The sequence below is a fragment of the Calidris pugnax genome, unplaced genomic scaffold (genome assembly GCF_001431845.1).
Source record: "Calidris pugnax isolate Ruff unplaced genomic scaffold, ASM143184v1 scaffold492, whole genome shotgun sequence".
NCBI lineage: Eukaryota > Metazoa > Chordata > Aves > Charadriiformes > Scolopacidae > Calidris > Calidris pugnax.
In genome coordinates, this window is record NW_015091453.1 from 503,518 (window position 1) to 521,800 (window position 18,283).

The 18,283-nt window shown below is 54.2% G+C and overlaps 1 protein-coding gene across 1 annotated transcript in view; it reads left to right on the plus strand.

The window, feature by feature from the left end:
* Nucleotides 1–388: 388 nt before the first annotated feature.
* RBPMS2 (RNA binding protein with multiple splicing 2) overlaps nucleotides 389–18,283 on the plus strand; it is a 29,618-nt gene continuing 11,723 nt past the window's right edge. The window contains exons 1-6 of the mRNA XM_014961582.1: nucleotides 389–496; nucleotides 13,135–13,212; nucleotides 13,823–13,861; nucleotides 14,436–14,498; nucleotides 16,081–16,231; nucleotides 16,386–16,534. Of these exons, the coding sequence (XP_014817068.1) occupies nucleotides 389–496; nucleotides 13,135–13,212; nucleotides 13,823–13,861; nucleotides 14,436–14,498; nucleotides 16,081–16,231; nucleotides 16,386–16,534 (588 nt within the window). The remainder of the gene's footprint in view (nucleotides 497–13,134; nucleotides 13,213–13,822; nucleotides 13,862–14,435; nucleotides 14,499–16,080; nucleotides 16,232–16,385; nucleotides 16,535–18,283) is intronic.

The following is an 18,283-nucleotide window of genomic DNA, read 5'->3' on the forward strand; positions in this document are numbered from 1 at the left end:
GGCTGTGAGCTGCCATCCCAGCTGCCCCCTTCCCTTGGATGGCCGTTGCAAGCCAGACCCTGGATGCTGCTGGACCCTCTGCTGGGAGGGCTTGCGAGGGTCGCTTGTCCATAGCCATATGCCAAAGCCAAGCAAACAGCCCTGCATGTTTGCCATCGGAGCTGCCGGCTGGCCGCTGGCATTGCTGCTTCTCTCGTCGTGCCCCTCGAGCAGGCGTTGGCGCAGTGGGTCACCAGCCATCCCTCCATCTTGGAGCCGGTGCTGGCAAACAGCCGGCCTCGGTAGCGTTTTGCTGCAGTCCTCGGCGCTCGGCCCTGGGGAGCAGGGAGGTGCTCTGCCCCCTCCCCTCGCTCTCCTCCAGCGCGCCGTGCGCTCGCGCCACCGCAACATGGCGCCGGGCTTGCTCCGCCACCCACCGGGGCCGGGCAGTCCCCATGCACCAGCTGGCCTGGGGACATCGCGCCCACTGGTCTCCAACCCCAGTGTGGGGACCTGGGTAACGGGGTGGAATGGATTGGCAGGCGGTGGCCGTAGCGTTTCTCTCCCCTGCGCAGAGAGGTGACGCGATGGGACATGACTGTGATGCTCCTGTTGACGCATCCCAGTCTCTCTGGGTGGTACTGGTATGGGTTGGTAGGGAGACAGGGCACTTGAGGCCCTGTGCCACCTCCCTGGTGTGGGGAGGGTCGGTACCAGGGGGTTTGCAGGCTGCCCACGCCTGCGCGCAAGACTCAATGCGGCTCCTTGAACCAATTATTCACTGGCCTGCAAAGCTCACCGAGGCTGATGCCGCTTGGTGCATCTCAGCGGCGTTGCTCTGGGTGGGCTGGTTCCTCATGGGTGGTGGCCAGGTGAGCTCTTGGTGCTGGGGGCGAGCCGGCCTGTTCCCCGCTGCCTGGGGGTGGGTTGGCAAAGTGGAAGCCTGGAAATCCTATTCCTCTGGGGAAACTGGTCTTCCCTGGAATGATTCTTGGTGGCTGGAAAACCAAGTTAAAGATTGAATCCCTGGGGAAGGGGGCTGGGGTTGAACAGGAGCTGCCCCTGCTCTCTGTTGTGCCACCTCTGTGTGTGTGGGGAGGGGGATGGTCCAGTCCACCCTGCTAGATGATCTGCAGCCTCACCAGATGCGTTTGTCACCCGGTACCCAGGGGTGCAACAAAGGACTGACCACCCAGGAGGTGGCTGAGGATGTTTGGGAGGTGGTATGCAGGGTCTGGTGCTGGGATGTCCTCTTCCTGGATGGGGTTGCTGTTGGAAAGCCTTCTCTGCACCTGGATCCATCACAAATAATGCTGTGGGTGACGAGCTGCAGGTTGGGTGCTGTGGTGGCCACTCTGAGCCTGTGGGAGACCTCTGAATGCTCGTTTTTCCTGTGTGTCCTCCTGGCTGACCAGGAGCTGCTCCTCACTCCAGAAGAAGCTAATGGTGGCACAAGGAGTGACTTTGTGTTCATAGTCCTGGCACATTCTGGGGAGTTTAATTCTGCATCCCACCCAAGTTCTTCCCCAAAGCTCCCCTCGATACAGAGTGATATACAGGTTTAATGCATAGTGGGGTCCCTGGGTCCTGGCGTGTGCAGGAGGGTGTGCTGGAATATCTCCCCACACTGCGGGGATGACACCGCTAGATCCTGGTGCTGCGGACGCTCCTCCGTGTCCCCCCCCTTCCTGTGAGCCTCCTTCGCCGCCTCCCCCGGCGCTGGCAGGAGGGTGCCTGTGCCCCAGATACAGCGGGGCGAAGCTCCCAAATTCAGCCTTTCCCTTTTATCTTATCTGCGAGCCCCTGGATCTCGCAGCCCCTTCCTGCCCGGTGACATGGGGAGGACAGGAATGCCTCTCGAGGTCGTTAGCGGGAATGTTAAACAAACAGGGCCGAATGTCAGTCCCTGCTGTTCCTCACCAGACACCTCCCCACACTCCGTCCCTCCCCGCCTGCCGCTATCGCCTGCTCAGTTTTCCAGGCAGCCACTGATCTGCGTGACAGCGTCTGTCCCGATGCCCCCGGGGTAGGTGCTGCCCACCCCCGAGCGGGCAGAGCCCCTCTCTGGCCGCCATGGGAGCTTGCTGGCTTGGCGTGGGCACTGCCTGTTGTGTTTGTGGACATATGGCAACAAGGATGCCGCGTGTCCACCCTACTGTGTTGGTTGTGCCATGCGAAAGTGCTGCTCCTTCTCTGGAGGTTCATCCTTGCTCTCCTAGGACGTCGCTGGGAAGCTGTAGGTAGCTGGGGAAATCTGGCTGTCCACACGTCCAAAGTGGACGGCTGAAGTCTGTGGTTGTCCCACGTTGTCCTCTTGAGCACCTTCTCTCTGAATGACCTCAAAGGCCTGCCCACATCTCTGCGGGTGGTGGCTGCCGCTCTCGTGGTAGCGCTTGGACGTTGTGGGCTGCTGAACATGGAAAGCATCAAACCTGAGGTTGTGCTGGGTGGCCAGAGCCCAGATGAGGACCGGGACAATTGACCTACCTGGCTGTGCTCTGCTGGGAGAGGATCATCTTTCCTGTTGGTCGGTGGCAAGACTGTGGTGTTCAGTTAGAAATGCCCTGTTGGGGGGCAGAAGGCTCTCGGCTCCCAGGCACCCTCCCAGGTAGGCAGTTCTTCATCCCCGGCCTTTCCTAGCTGGGGCTGCCAGAACCACCTGGGAATGGCATTGGTGAGCAGCCTGCGTTACGTGCTGGATGTCTTTAGCACTTCATGGACTGGTGCCAGGCATCTCTTGATTTCTGTAATCTCTGCTTGAGTGGACCTAGATACCTCTTGCATGTGTGGATTCTAGCGCTCTGACTTGAAACAAATAAGGTTAATATAATTTCTGAAGTCAAATGACTCTGACGCTGCTCTTTGATATGAAGAACTTGAGGGTGTAGTAGTTATGGCCACCACTTGCTAATCTTGAACTCGGTCTGGCTGAACCAGGATGGAGCTTCAGAGCTGTTTTCATGCATCATAAAAGTCCCCTCAGTGTTAGATGCAGCTTTCTGTTAGTGACAGATTGTTGGCTGAGCAAGTAGCCTGAAGTCACCATGTCCACAGAGGTTCTGGGAACTGGTGCGTTCCCAGACCTCCTCTTGGTCTATCAGTGCCTTGCTCTTACTCTGGGAGGGATGTGGGAATCTCCCCGTTTATCTCCTTGTGTCCTGGTGACTGTAAATACCCTGTAAAGGAGCTTCCTTCTCCTTTCTTAATCTTTCAAATCTGAGTTTTAGACATGATTCCGAGGTGCTTTGAACATCAATATCCCACCTAGTCTCCATGAGGGAGTAACTGTTCTTCCTGATACCTGACTGTAGCTGGTCTAGTAAACATGGCCCACCTTCAGACATGAATCTTCCTCCCTGGCTGATCTGAGGAGGTGCTGAGCAGAGCTTTCCCTGCCTGGCCCCCAAATGAAGGGATTCAGGTGGTGACTGCAGAAGTTACGAAGGGCCAAACCCAAAGGCTTCCTTTCTAGCAAGGGACTCTACTTTCACCTCATCAAGAAAAGAAGGAAGGATGCCCTTGGAGATGTCTGAAAGGTAGTTAAGAGTGGTTTGGGCTTTGCTGTTCTTTGCACCTCTGATAGTGGAACTGTCACTGTGTGAAGTCAAATATGACTTTTGCTGGAACTGATGTGGATGGCTTTGGAGCCAAAAGATCCTTTGGGCTTGCTGGTCTTGGACTTGCCAAGTCATGAAGACCGAGCCGCCTGGATCACAGAGCAATGCTCCTCCCTGTCCTGGCCCTCCAGGTGCCTCAAGTAAAGGCTTCAGGCTTGAAGCCTCACCAGGGCATGAGTGTAGAAGTGAGGTGGTCAGCACTTTGCCTGCAATGCTCAGTGCCTCCTCTCAAGGAGTACCAGGCACTAGCTGAGACCCTTCACAGAACTGGAGGTGAGTCGTCTCAAAAGCGTGTTCCCAGGGATGCCTGTACATCATAGGCTACACCTGGAAGCGGGAAGGTATCTTCTGCAGCAACAGCCACCATTATGTGAAGATGGCTCACATGGCAAAGGCTGTAAGTGGAAAAAATTCATTTGCATGTTAAAAGACTATGTGCCTTGTGGGATGGCTGAAACAGAATTCCTCCTGATGCCAAGTGCTGAGCAGTTGGACCTGGTGAGGGAGCAGGGCAGTAGGACACAGCCCCAGCTCTGGAGCTCCTGAACCTGGTCCACCCTGAGGTGGATCAGGGTAGCTGAGATCCTGAGTCAGCCCACACGTCTGTGGGGAGGGACCCTGGGGTGGGCAGTGGTACCAGCGCCGTGAGGGGACGTGTGCCAGGTGACACACGCTGCCCTTGGCATGGCACAAGCAGATGCTGCAGGCTTGGCAAGGACACTTAACCATTGCACTGCAGGGTCATGATGTGGTTGAGAGGCTGCGTGTCCCAGGACCTGCTGTTCCCCCCGGTTCAGCCCCCCCAGAGGGGTGTTGTGTTTTGATGCTTTGGATGATGGCTAGGTGGCAAGCAAGTGTGGAGCTAGAGGTTTACATGAGGTCTGGGGTGGTGAGGCTTTCCTTGGCCCCAGGCCTCTCCACTGGTTCTTCCTTGGAGATGGGAACAGGGATGGTGCTGAAGCTGCTCTGTCTATCTGTCTAGTGAAGATCATCTCCTACACCTGGCCCTGTGAACAGGGACAAGATGTTGACCGCTGTGTGCCCTATGGGAAGGAACAGTCTCAAGCCCAACTGGCCACATGTTGTCTCTGTTGTAGGGCAGGGTGGCAGGACATAGATATGAGGTCATGCCTACAGCTTTGCCTTGATGTGCCCAGTGGCTGCTGGAGTGGCTTTCTCAAGATGACAGTCGCATGGGACTGCTTGTGCTGGCCTTGCACACCCTTGCTGGATCTCCCTGATCACGGAGTCCAAGCTTACCCAGCTGCAGGCTGTGGTTGCTGGAAACCCAAGGACCCAGTAGGGCAGTCTTACCCATGTGGAGGATCTCCAGCCCTGCTGCATAGCTCAGAAGAGCCTATTGAAATGTTGTACCTCCTACTTTGGGGTGGTGCCTTCCCTCCTGCACTGCTATGGACGTGGTGGTGGTGGCTTCTTGCATTAGTGTGGGGTCAGGTCTTGATACATGGCTGTGTGTCAGAAGCTGTTGGCCTGGGGATATGTGGCCTTCCATCTGCTTTCAAGGGCAGGAGGCCAGTGTCTGTCTGAAAGGGTGACTTTCCTGGGTCACCTATAGCAGTGGCTTGATGTGTCGAGCAAGCTATGGACTTGGAGAGAGCTCCCAGCTCCTCTGGGAGGTCCTGGAGGAGGGGAGGAAGCTTTACCTCTGGGGTCCCCTTGGCCACAGTAGGATGCCAGTGGGGAGCTGGCTGGGTCGTGACCTGTTTCTAAGAGTGGCCTTAAAGCTTGGGCTGTGTGCTGTATCCGTCCTTGCTGTCTGCTCTGCGCTGCTCCCCAGGCTCTCCTGGGCTGATGGGCTGGCTTCTGCCTTGTCCTCCACACTGTACAGGCTGGGTGCCTGCCTGGAGTCTTGTGGGGAGAGCGCCCTGTGGTGCAGAGGGAGATTAGGGCATGATGCTGGGTGGGATGGCCTTTCTGATCCATTTTTGGGTAGCCCAGCCCCTCCCCGCTGCCTAGTGGCCCTCTTTGGCCAAGAGCTGGAGTGACGCAATGGTGATTCAGCCCTGTGGGTGCTTGGTGTCCTACTGGTGTCTCCAAAGGTCTCCTTGTGGTTGGGGTGACACTCCAATAAGCATTTGGGTTTTGTGGAAGACTTGCTTGGTGTTGGGCTGTGGAGATGCCAGGTGTGCTCGGTGGGGCTGTGGCATGCCCAGTAGTACACTGCCCCAAATCAGGTTGATTTGAGGAGAGAGTCATGTGCTTCTGTGGACAGAGGAGGTGTAGGGCTGAAAAGTGCCCGGGAATCGCATTGTTGGCAGGGTGAAGCAGAGACACATGTACTTGCTTAAGGACCTGAGATGGAAACATACCTCATGAGGGTCCTGCATCCAAGCCAATGTCTTGCTGCCAGTCTCTGTCCTGAGCAGAACTTGTTGCATCTTGTCCTGCTTTGAGTGACGCAGCACTAATTTATCTTCTAATGCTGGGGAAAGCTGCAGCTTTTGAAGACTCTAGTGTCTGCACTTGTGAAAATATTTACTTTACAGCCAGCTCTGGCATGTGGGATTCAAGGTCTCAGTGTTTTCAACCCTTGCCAGGTGCAGGGACAAGGAGGAGCAAGACCTGGGCACTTGACCCAAGCTGCCAACAGGGTTATTTCATACAGTGAACGTCACATTCAATATAAATTAGTAAGTTTGTTGAGGAGTTCTCTCTTTCTCTCTTCATTGATGGCTGCCACCCTGAGAACCTGCTCCAGTGCTGGAGCCCTGAGCTCTTCCCTTCCTCCCAAAGCTGCAGCCATCACCTTCTGGGAGTGCATGGCTTCCTGCTGATGGAATGGGCTGAGTATAATCCTTATATACATCTATATTTTATTGGTATCAGGATCACTATTGGTTCTTTAGTGTTACTAATGTTAGTTATCTAGTCTTATTCTATTAAATCTCTTTATATCTCAACCTTTGGGTTTCTTTGTTTTTTCCCAATTCCCCTCCCTAGGTAGGGAGAGGTCATGAGGTGATAGAGTAATTGTCTAAACGACAATAAATTGTGGGTTCCCCAAACCATAACACGCCTCCATGTCTCCTGCCAAGGGAACAAATGTATGGTTGCAGTCAGGAGGAGCTGGTCTGCAGGAGGTTTCCCTGCTGTGAGCTGTCCCTGTGGGTGAAATCCATGACTCCAGCTGATGGTGGAAGATGTCTGTAAGTCCCCAACCATCAGAGGGTGGCAGATGTGCTGCTGGGTCCCTGGAGCCCAGGGCTGGGTAGTCTAAGCATGGATGAGAGCATCCTTCAGCACGTTGCCTGTGGTACTCGTGTATGCCTCCTCTAGCTTAGGAGACCTCTTGGCAAGATGGAAGGCTGTGGTGGCGTCCTGAGGATGCTCAACTAGTGTCTCTTTGAGCTGGGCATCTGCACTATTGGGACAACTATCTCTTGGGAGTTGTGGGGATGGCCTCCCCAAATGTTTCAGCAGCTTTGAACCCCTGCTGTGGCCCGTGTGTGTCGTCCCGTTCCCCGCCTGGGTGCTGTCCTTTCCATGAGATTCTGCAGAGACGCAGGGGATGGGACTCGACGGTGGGGAGCAGGAGGGAGTCTCCATGGCAGGGCCACACCAGCAGCGCTTCCTCTGCTGGACTATTCTTGGGTTCTGCATGGTGCCTGGACTTATCGGCTCCCATGTGCTTCCTGCTGCCCTGGGCAGGGGCTGGTGCCTCTCCCTGCTGCCCCAGCGCCTTCCTGCCCTGACCGCAGGGCGGCTGAGCCCCGGTGGCATCCCCCTGCCCAGCGCGGGGGGAGAGCGGTGCTGGGGAGGGGCTGACCCGGCGATAAGTGGCGTCACGTGTGAAATGCCCCAGCCTTGGGGACAAAATGCTTGGGCTCTTGGGCTTGCTTGTGGTCAGCCTGCCTTCCTCCCCTCTGGGCAAGCAGGATGTTGGTCCTTGGGTGCTTGTCGTGCAAGAGGCTGATTTCGGAGAGAAATGGCTGAAGCCCTCCCTTGCTTCAAGTGCTGGGGAGGTTCAAGGCCCTCTTTCCCTTCTTGGGATGGGGGAGCATGTTCCTGCTGTGAGGGAATGGCCTGTGGCTGCTTGGGGCTTCCTGGCTGGAGCCCTGGTCTGATCCTGCTCCAGGAGCTGCCTGAGGGCATTGGAGCTCTGTCAGTGCTGGAGTTGCCAGCAGGTAGCCAACTCTTGCAGCTTCTCCTCTTGTCGGGGGGGGAAACTGAGGCACAGAGCGGCGAAGGAGCCCGTTGGCGAGCCCTTCCCCTTGGGAGGCACACTCCGTGATGTTGAAGCTGCCCCGCGTTCCTGCCGAGCCGTCCCCAGCACACACCAGACACCTCTCTCCCCCAGTTTTCTCCTCCTGCGTGTTTCCTGCGAGGTTGAAGAGCAAAACTGCCCAGGGCTGTGTCCGCCCGGCGCCGTGACAGGACCCCTGCAGCCCCAGGTCCCACCCGGGGCAGTGAGACCAGGGTGCTGTCGTGCTCCTGAGCCCCACAGCTGGGCTCCCCAGCGTTTCCCTCCCAGCGACCCTGTTTTGCAGCTCGCCCCCCCGCCTTCCACGGCCGTGCCTTATAAGTCCCGTCTCTCGGGGCGGCCGGCGGCCCTGCTGCATTCCAGCAGCCTTGCGTCAAGTGGCCCCGGCCGCACCGCAGTAGCCGGGGCTGGGGCTCTGTCTCCCCCCAACCCTGTGGGTCTCACACTGGCCCTGGGTGCCCGAGGGGCACCCGCTGGGATGCTCTCCCATGGGAAGAGCTGGAGCTCACGTGCCCACGCTGCTGGGACCTCAGGGTGGCTGCTTGAAGTGGGGACCACCTTTTGGATGCGGTGGCAGAGCTCGTCCCTGCCCTCAGCAGGATGGCACGGTGGTGGCACTCTGCTGGCGGCACAGGAAGAAGGCTCAGTGGACATATTGGTGTGAACGAGTGGGAGATGACTTGACTCCAGGAAAATATGGCACGTAGCTGGGGGCGGCTTCCTGGGGAGAGGGGATGTCTGGTGACACAGTGTGGATGAGGCACCAGAACGTGTTCCTGCTGTAGGTGTCCTTGGGTGTCTCCTAACCACTGGTGGTGATGGCTTGTGTGCTCCAGGTGCTGGCAGCACGGCCCCGGGACCTGGCCAGTTTTGGGGGGCTGGGGTGGCCATGGCTGTACTGAAGCAGGGCTGTGGGTAATGCAGCTCTTTGGGGACAATTAGAAGCAGTCTCTTAACAAAAGGCTGGCACTGGAGGCCTACCAGAGCAGCCTTTCCGGAGGTGGGTGCTTGGTGCCTTTGCATCCAACTTTTCTGACATAACTTGACCCTTGCTGGGCTGCAGGGCAGTGTTAGGCTCCACTTGGGACTCCCTTTCAAGAGGTCTTTTTTAAAAGCAGACATGGTCAGGAGATGGGGATGTTATAAGACCCAAGGTGACCCCCCGGCAGCACTGAAGCTGTGGTGGGAAGAGGCAGATGTTGCTGTTTGGCTTCTTTAAAGCCTTGGTGTGAAGTACCTGGCTGTGCTCACACCGGGTGCGTGTCTCTTCTGGGAGACACAGCAGTGCAAGGACTGCTTTAGAGCCTCTCCAGACTTGAGCACTAAATGGGTTTGTCCTTGTCCTTCCCTCCCTCCTGTGTGGGAAGCTATGCTGGGATCCTCCCTCTTGAAGAGATGGCCTAGATGGTCTTGTCCCTCCTGGAACAAATCCTGTTTTCCATGGCTCTCTGCCATCTCTGCCGGGTGTTTGGACTGGGGACATCCCCAGAGGCGGCAGGGACAGGGAAGGGAAAGCGTTTTCTGAAGGGCCTCCAGCAGCATGACCCTGCTGGGCTGTCCTAGGCAAGAGCTGCTCCCTGTCCTGCTTCTCTCCGTGTGGCCAGTTCAGATCACCCTTGGGCAGGATGAAGGTGCTCTCGCCTGGCATCTCATCAGTGGCTGGTAGCAGAGTCTAAGAGCGAGCACAAGAACAAGGTATTCCTGAAGATCTCCTTCAACTCTCTCCTCTAAGCTCCTGCTGAACATGCAGTATGGCCCAGGCATTCCTGATCTAGCCCTGGATGGAGATTATATATATATATATATATATTATTTTTTTTTATTTGTCCTGTGGCTTTTCCAGCTGCTCTGGGGGGAGGCTGAATATCTACACAGATCTGGTGGCAGGAAGTTGAAGCAGAGTAAATATCTTTGAGCAGAAGCCCACACTGTCTTGGCATGTTGAGTGCGAGGGGTGGAAACCTGGATTCATCAGCCCTGAGTGGTCCTAGGGGCCTCTCAAAGCCTGCAGGACTTGTGCTGCACAGGGGTGGCTGGAGAGTCCCAGTTTGGTTAATCCACTGGAAGATGCTTGTCCAGACTCTGTTGCTCTCATCTACAGCTCCCTCTTTTTGGGAGCAGGGGGTGGAGGCTGGACCAGGGCTGCCCACAGTGCGCAAGATGCTCAGACTGGCAAGTTGCCTCCTGCTTTTCTCCTGTGGGACCTCCTTTGCTTTCCAATTGCTGCTGACCTCACGTTTACATGTAGTCTCAGCAGCCATCTCCCTCTATCTTGCCCCACTGTCCCTCAACTGTACCACCCAGGTCTCTTGCCAGCCTCACCCTCCCTTCCCGGAACAGCTTGGTTTCACCTTCCCCTTACCCTTTTCTACATCACTTAAGGCCATATTGAATTGCAGAGATCTCAGAAAGCCAACCACTTGGTCTCATCGCTTCTAACAAGCTCTTCTGAGCAGGGACCTTCCTTAGTCTGTCTTGAGAGCCTTGGGGAAACCCTAGAATCATAGAATCCCCTAGGTTGGAAGGGACCTATAAGATAATCTAGTCCAACCATCAACCTAACACTGACAAAACCACCCATGTCTGGAGATATTAGCTGGTGGCATTTGGGATTGCCCAGGCTTTCTTTGGGGCAATGCCAGCCCTTGGTGGTTGCTGTGGGTTGCTTGGGAACCTCTCTCCAATGCCACGTGTGGTGACAGACTAGACCTGGAGGTTAAGGGAAGACTTTTGGCCCATGAGAGAAGGACTTTTGCTCCTGTCCTTGGCAGCAACTTATGGGGCTGGCATTAGGAGCTTGTTACCTCTGACAAAGAGCTTTCCTAGGCACCCGTGTTGCTCTGTTCAGGCTGTTGTAAGGGCTCTGAGTAGCTGACTTCCCCTTCCCTGAGCAACTGTGTGTCTTCCATTCTGTCACGCCTGTCGCATGGACTTACCGAGCAACACATCACGGGACCATTTAGAGACCCAACAGGGATGCAGATTTCTATCTGCTTGGAAGAAACATCCATTCTGGGGTCTGAGCACACTCAGATCCTGAAATATTGAAAAGGGACGGTGCTTTCACATGGCTGAGACACATGTGTGCCACCAGACTCTGCACAGTCCTCCCCTGCAAGAGATGGCCGCGCATCTTCTGGGAATGCACTGCATGTAGCTCACATCGAAGCGCAGGCGCCAAAGTCTTCGTGGCAGCCAGCAAACCGAGAGACAGTGCCATTGCCTGCTCTTATGGGCACGAGGTGGCCCTGGAGTGATGCATCGAAGCATCTAAGAGGGGCTGGGCTGGGTGTGGAGATTATAGGCATGGGAAGTGTTTCTGGATGCTCCAGATAGCATCCTGCTTCCCTAGACAGGGCAGAGGAGAAGCTGGGGAGACGTGGTAGGGTCATCCATACGGAGGGATCAGGGAGGGGATGGGAATGATGCTGGTGTTGGAGGGAAGGACACACGGAGGTTGCATTCTGCAGCAGCCTTGAGAGATGCCAGGCTGGAGAAGGGCTTTGCACACTGATATGGGGGGTGGTAGCAGCCCACTGGGGTGTTCACTGGGTGGTGGCAGCCCTTAGTCTCAGCATGCGTGGAGAGCAAGAGCGACATAGGACCTCAAGACTCTCATGATCACTGTCCATCCTGGAGGGCGTAAGCTGCCTCTGAGTTTATATAAAGGGTATCTCTCTGCCCTGGCAGGACTGTCTTGGGCACAGGAGCTCAAGAAGGTGTGCGTTTTCTCCTGCAATGGGAGAAACCTCCCTGCTTGGAGGACTCTGAATCCTGCTGCCCTCCAAGAGGTGCAGAGGCTCTGCTGCGTGCTCCTGTGTCTCTTGTCTCCAGCCCAGGAGCAGGGCAAATGTGTGCTGCTTGCTTTGGTGGCAAAAGAGGTTTAACAAGGTAGAATGTTGGGGGCTCTGGGGAAGGAGAAAGGGCTGAGCAAAAACTGCAGTGTGGGAGCAGAATGCTTCTGTCCTGCTAAGTTAATGTGATTGCTCCAGACTGGGAACAGGCCAGGAGATGGGGTCTGGCTTAGAAAGTCTGGTCCTGCTGCATGTTTTGCAGCTCAAAAGTGTCTGTTAGGTGCTATTCTGAGCATTTGGGCATCAGTGCTGTCCCATGACCTTCTTGTGGGTTCTTTGGGAGTGGTTCAGTGGGTGATGTCCCCATGCAATGGAAAGCAAGGAACACAGAGCTCCATCTCATTCCCATAATCTTCTGTCTTCCCTCTCCTGTCAGTGCTGGCTGAGCTGTGCTTGTGGTCTCCTGGTTGTTGTTAATGATCACTAGTGTCTTGGTGACCTCTGTTGTGCATAACTTCCCTTTCCAGCTCTGTGCTGATTTACAAGAAGTCTTGGCAGCTTCATCACACTGCTTCCTATGGAAACCGGCTGCTGGCCAGTGTCTCCCAGTGTAGGGAGAAGGTGGCCATGATGGTCTGACTGTTGAGGAGAGTTGTCCTGAGCCATGAGCCTTCAGCACTGTTTCTTCTTGTTGGCTATTTATATGAACTGTTGTAGATGATTTCAACAGACTATCTATTGAAGTCTTCCTCTGGTACTCTGTTTTTGCTTACACCTGCTGAGTGCATTTGGACTTGGTACGTGACTTCAGCTTGGAAAGAGCAGCAGCCTACGTGGACTTGGTGCAGCAGAGCTGGCTTTCGGGCACAATAGAACAAGCACTGTAAGAGCTCGTGTGGGAGCAACTTCTGAACGGTCTGATGTATGTTGGTGAAGGAGCTGGGACAAACCCAAAAATCATCCTCCCAATGATGTACTGGGGCTTTTGCAGAAGTCAAAAGATGAGAGTACAGCAGAGAGGTATTTTTCAAAATTGAGGGCTGTTTTTGAATCAGTGGCTGAAGTGCCAGGATGGGTTAATGAAAGGAGATCTGGTGTATGATGTCTAGAAATAGCTAGAGAGACAGGTGGGGTTTGTACTGGTCTCTTCTGGACCTTTGATGTGGGTTAAACTCTGCATTAGTGCTGTCGGCAGTGTATGGTCCTCTAGCAGTCTTTCCAAGTTTTAGTCACCAAGGTCCGGGCTGTGGGGCCTCGTGTCCATGCCCCAATCAACATAGACTATTCTGCTAGAGACTGGATTTTCGTAAAGGTCTAAGTCCTTTGTGGCAGGGAGGAAAGGACTGGGTGTATGTTATCCTGGACAATATTCCTCTAATGTAGGGAAGGGTTAGTGCCTGCAGGGCAACCTTTGGTGTGAGGTGTCCTACTCTTACTGCACTTACCTTCTGAACTGTGCTTTGTACTCCTGCTTTGGTACGAAGCATCTCCCTTCAGCAGACCTTGTTGACTTCTCTCCTAGGTACGGACGCTGTTTGTCAGTGGCCTTCCTGTGGATATCAAGCCCAGAGAGCTCTACCTACTTTTCCGACCATTCAAGGTAAGAAAGCTTCAGACTTGGTCTTTGGTGGGAAAGATGCTGTCTTGTGGCCAACCTTGCAGAAAAGATCTCTGTCAGAGGGGAGCAAGGATGAAGTGGGAAAGTAGGCTTTCTGTGAAACCTTGAGGAACCTGGTATGAAACCAGAGTGGTATTGCATGGCTCATCTGGGTAACTCCTGGAGCCTGTTGAAGTCATGCTGTCTCCAAGCTTGTTGAAGGCTGCTGGGTCAGCCCTGCAGCCCAGCTGGACCAGCCCTTCCTTGAGGATGTATCCTGATCTCCTAACTGTCTATCCTTCACTAGATCACCACGTGAGCTGTCCTTAAGCAGACAAGGGAACCCTACATAGGGTTCCTACCCTACATAGGGTGCTCTATGCTCTCCAGGCACTAGCCAGGGAGGATGCTGAGATACCTGCTCTGCCCTTAGACTAATCTCAGTCTTCTCTTTTGGTGGAAAAGAAGAGCCATGTTAATGTAGCTACTGCTGGAAGCCTTGCCTTGTGAAGGGTCTAGTGCTGCAGTAACTCTTGGAGATGTCATGTCATGTCTTGGTTGTAGCTTGCTCCTTTGGGAATCTGATGCTGACTTGCTTTCTTCCCTTCTCCAGGGTTATGAAGGGTCACTGATCAAGCTAACTTCAAAGCAGGTACCTCCTTCTTCCAGTGCTTGGGTATTTTTTGCTTTTACTAGAAAACCAGACATGATGGGAGGGAAGGGGAGAGGGGACAGACACCATTTCACTGTATAAAGCATTGTCTGTATTCAGCACCATGTGTACAGCTGGTTTCTGCTCACAGCCACCATCCTAGTGGCCCCAAGCTCTCAGCATGTGCCAAATGGCTCCATATCTTCTATTGCTGCCCAGACCATGTAGGCTGGGGAGACCTGGTGCTTCAGCCTCAAACCCTGTGCTGCTATAAACCTTCCCCAGACCCATCCTAATCTAGGCAGCAGTTCCCCTTGTGGGTTCCCCCCTCTTGCTGGGTGCTACCAGGGTGAGCAGTGCCCACACATGTAAGAACACCAAAACTTTTTGGTGTGGTGGGAGCAGACATGGATTATCGTCTTGGGATGACGACTTCAAGCTCTGCTTGAAGGCCCTTTGCAGCTTTAGGTAGTCTCTTCTGTTTGCGGTGAACTCTCTGGGGCAGAGAGGGTGAGAGGGCAGTCTGAGGAGCTGGAAGAGGCTTCCAAACTGAAATCAGCATTATTTCTTTTAGCCAGTTGGTTTTGTGACCTTTGACAGCCGGGCTGGTGCTGAAGCAGCGAAGAACGCCTTGAATGTGAGTACCTGATGTACCGGGGGGGCTGGGGGCCATAGGCCCTGCTGTAGCTCAGCCTGGAGCTGTGGGCTAGAGTGATGCTGGGCTTGTCCATAGCATAGGAAGGGTCAGGGTGTCTCAGCTGTGCCCTTGAGTATGGAAGCTAAATGGTCCTGCAGCCTCCCACCGGGCAAGCAGGAGAGCTGTTTATGGCTGATGCCAGTCTGAACAAATGGATTCAAAAAGGTGTAGTTTCTGACCACTGGAAGATTGCCTCAGGGCCTCTAAGGGTGTGGGGAAATAGCTACTTCTTTTGTGGACTTGGCATGCACCCCCTTACTCATCAGTTGGCTTCTGATGACGGGATCCAGGCTGTGAATCCTGCTTTTATCCATTACGTGCTCCCCTCTGTATGAGTAAGAGCTGGGGACTAAGAGGGCTCCCTTGTTCATTACTGATGTGTGTTGAGGTGTGTCCAGAACTGCTCTTTGAGGGGCTTTTCCTCCTGATGTCTGCACTGAGTGCTGAGGTGAGGGCTTGTCCTAGCCTGATTGCTTGACTTGACCTTAGCTTGAAGTATCTGAAGCAGGCAGGTCTTCTCTGAAGAACCAGCCCTCAGCATATGCGAAGAGAGGTATTTGGGGGCATAAGTTGTTCTGATGTGCATACAGGCATAGGGTGATATCCAGTTGGCACCCTGTAATGCTTTTATGAGGCATGTGGAGCTCACCTTGTGTTCAGCTTCAGCATTTTGAAGCTCTAGGTTGAGCTCACCACCAGGGTATATTGGTAGTGAAGCAGGCTCATGACAGATCTGATCTATCATGTGGCTGTCAGTCTTGCTTGGTACTAGTGGACTTCTTAAAGCCTTGCTTCGCCAAATGCCCTGGTGAAAAGTATGTGGCAGTTCAGCAGAGGGTCCTTGTCCTGGAAATTAGGAGGTAGAAGGTACTTCCTTCAGAAATGAAGGAAACCAGCCTTCCTATGCTGAGGTTTCCATGGGAGGACATGAGGCAAGGCCAAAGCTGTCTGGTACAGGCTCTTCAGCACATTTGTAGCAATTCCAAACTGCTGCAGCTCAAGAAAAACACATGAAGATGGTCAACATGACAGGCACAGCTCAAAGCTATCTTTGTCCTATGTGGTCCTGCAAAAGTTAGTGGGATCTAGGCAGCAAGACACACCGATCTGGTTCTGCGCTGCTGCAGGCCATGCCTTGGGCATTGGGGCAGGTGCTAGTGTCTCTGCCCAGCCTGGCAGTAGATGTAGCTCCAATATAGATGGGGTTACTCCAGTTACAGCAGACAGATTTTTCCCTGACCAGTGTTGGTGGCCATCACTGCTGTGCTGGTTGGTGAACTGCACATAAGGAGCAAAGCTGTGTCCCTCATGTTGGAAGCAGTGGTCCTAGGCCAGCTAAACATAAAAATACAAGCATGTTGGAACTTGAGGGTTGCAATGAGGTGACAAAAATCCCAGGCTATGTGGCTGCAGGATGATGGCCTTGGTTCCCCAGTTGGGCTTTGTTCCATGGAGAGACACAGCCTGTGTTTATACTGGAAATCTCACCTCTGAGACACTCCCGTGCTTTCTTCTGTGACAGGGCATCCGCTTCGACCCAGAGAACCCCCAGACCTTGCGGTTAGAGTTTGCTAAAGCCAACACAAAGATGGCCAAGAGCAAGCTGATGGCCACGCCAAACCCCACCAATATCCACCCTGCCTTGGGTGCACACTTCATTGCACGGGACCCCTGTGAGTATGCTGGGAGGGACTTTGAGGTCATGGCTGGCCCAGCCTGGGAAATGCCCAAACCTGGGAATGCTGCCAGGTTGGAAAGGAAACCATGCCCACAGGTTTGTTGGGGGCCGGCTACTGAGATGCTGTCACCTTGTCCCCTCCTGTCTAGATGACCTGACTGGAGCAGCTCTTATTCCAGCGTCCCCAGAAGCATGGACTCCTTACCCGCTCTACACCACGGAGCTCACCCCTGCCATCCCCCATGCTGCCTTCACCTACCCAGCAGCTGCCGCCGCAGCTGCTGCTCTTCACGCTCAGGTGAGTTGCTGCCCGTGTCCCCTGCCAGGAGCTGGGCTCTCCCCTGCCCCTGGTGCTCGCTCCCATGGGTCTCTGCTTGGCTGGTTTGACCCTGGCCTCCGCACCTTGGCTCCTGGGCAAAGCCTCCTCCTGGCTGAAGTGCATGGCCCCCCCCCCCCCCCCCCCCCACCAGCCTTCCACCAGCCACTTCGGAGCATTGAGCAGAGAGGGCTCACAGCTCTTTTCATGCAGCTCTGTCCTATGGACAGCTGTGGGGAGAGATAGGTAAACCACTGACTGGACACCAAGCCTGTCTCTTATTAAATGTCTAAGCCAACCCTGGACATCAGGAAGATTAGAGTAAGACTGTATTTTGCACCAGCATGAGACTCAGTGATGCAACTGGATTTTTTTCCCCCTATTTTAGAGTTTCATTTTATGCCAAGTTAAAGACAGATCTTACCTGCAGTTTATGAACAACTTCTTTCCTACAACCTAAAAACGATAAAATCATAGCAAAACATCAAAGCCAAACAGTTTCTCAGTAAACCAGAATCTTGTTTCGAGACCATTTTCCTCCTTCTGCTTTTCTAAAGCCAGTCACTGACTGCGTGCTGGGAATCAAACAATTCCCAAGTGCCATTCAAGAGACATTTTTGAAACCTCCTCCTCTTAGCAGAATCTTTAAGCCTATTCATTTTAACAAAACACTTCATATGAGCTTGCAAACAAGATTCCCTTCCCTCGCCTCCCCCGGCCTGAGGTGCTGGGCCCCCCCCCCCCAGCCCCCAGCAAGCTGCAGGGGAGAGGTCTATGTGGCCAGGTGCAGCCAGAGCTGGGCAATGAATTCTGACCCTGCAGGTCCAGACCACTTCTCTGCTAGAGGTGGGCAGATGGGGAAAGACGGGGCTCAGTTTCTGGCTGGCTTTGCTGGTCCCCCATGGCCGGAGAACTGTGGTGTGGGTCTGCTGGGAGGAAACACTACATGCCAGCAAGTAAAATAGCTACACAATGTCCTCCTTGAAGTCGTAGTGAAGTCAACAGGCCTGAGTCCATGCTCAAGCTGAGGGGCTCAGCTGGAACCCCCTTGGGACAAGTGACTCAAAGGCTTTTGAAGCCAGAGGGGGATGTCCTACAGAAGATGAGTGATCAGAGCCTTGCCATAGTGAGGAGCTCTGATGGGACAGTGGCATTAGCTAGAGAGGATCACTCTGTATGGGCCTGTGGAAATGCCCTGTACCTGGTGTCCCAGGGTATGGAGCTGTAGGGATGCCTGTACTGGTCTGAAACTGGAACGCTTTAATGTAGTGAGGCCAATGCCCTTGCTGAGCATGGTGTCCCTGAAACCATGGAAATGCAAAGAGAAAGCCAAAAGACAGAGGTAGTGTCCTAATTCCAGGTTAAGGTGTTTGGTTTGGAGGGCTTGTACAGAAGAACCTGGAGCCCCTGTCCCCACCCTGCTTGGTGTTACAAGCCAGCTGTGCTCTGCCTGCTTCCATCTCTGTTCCTGTAGTAGTGCCATGGGGGTGTAGAGCAGTGGGGCTCTGGGCTGAGACCTCTGCTCTCTGCCCTGCCAAACAGGCTATTTAGCTCCATTCTTCCCTGCTTAAATTGAGAGGAAGAAGAGCCATGTCCCTTCACCTTGTCCACCTGCCCAGTGATCATCTTAGTTGGCCCTTTGGCATCCTCTTGCTTCCTGCAAGCATCTTGACTGTAAGCGTCCAGCTTCAACCCAAGCTTGTTTTCCAAACGCAGTATGGAGGCACTTGA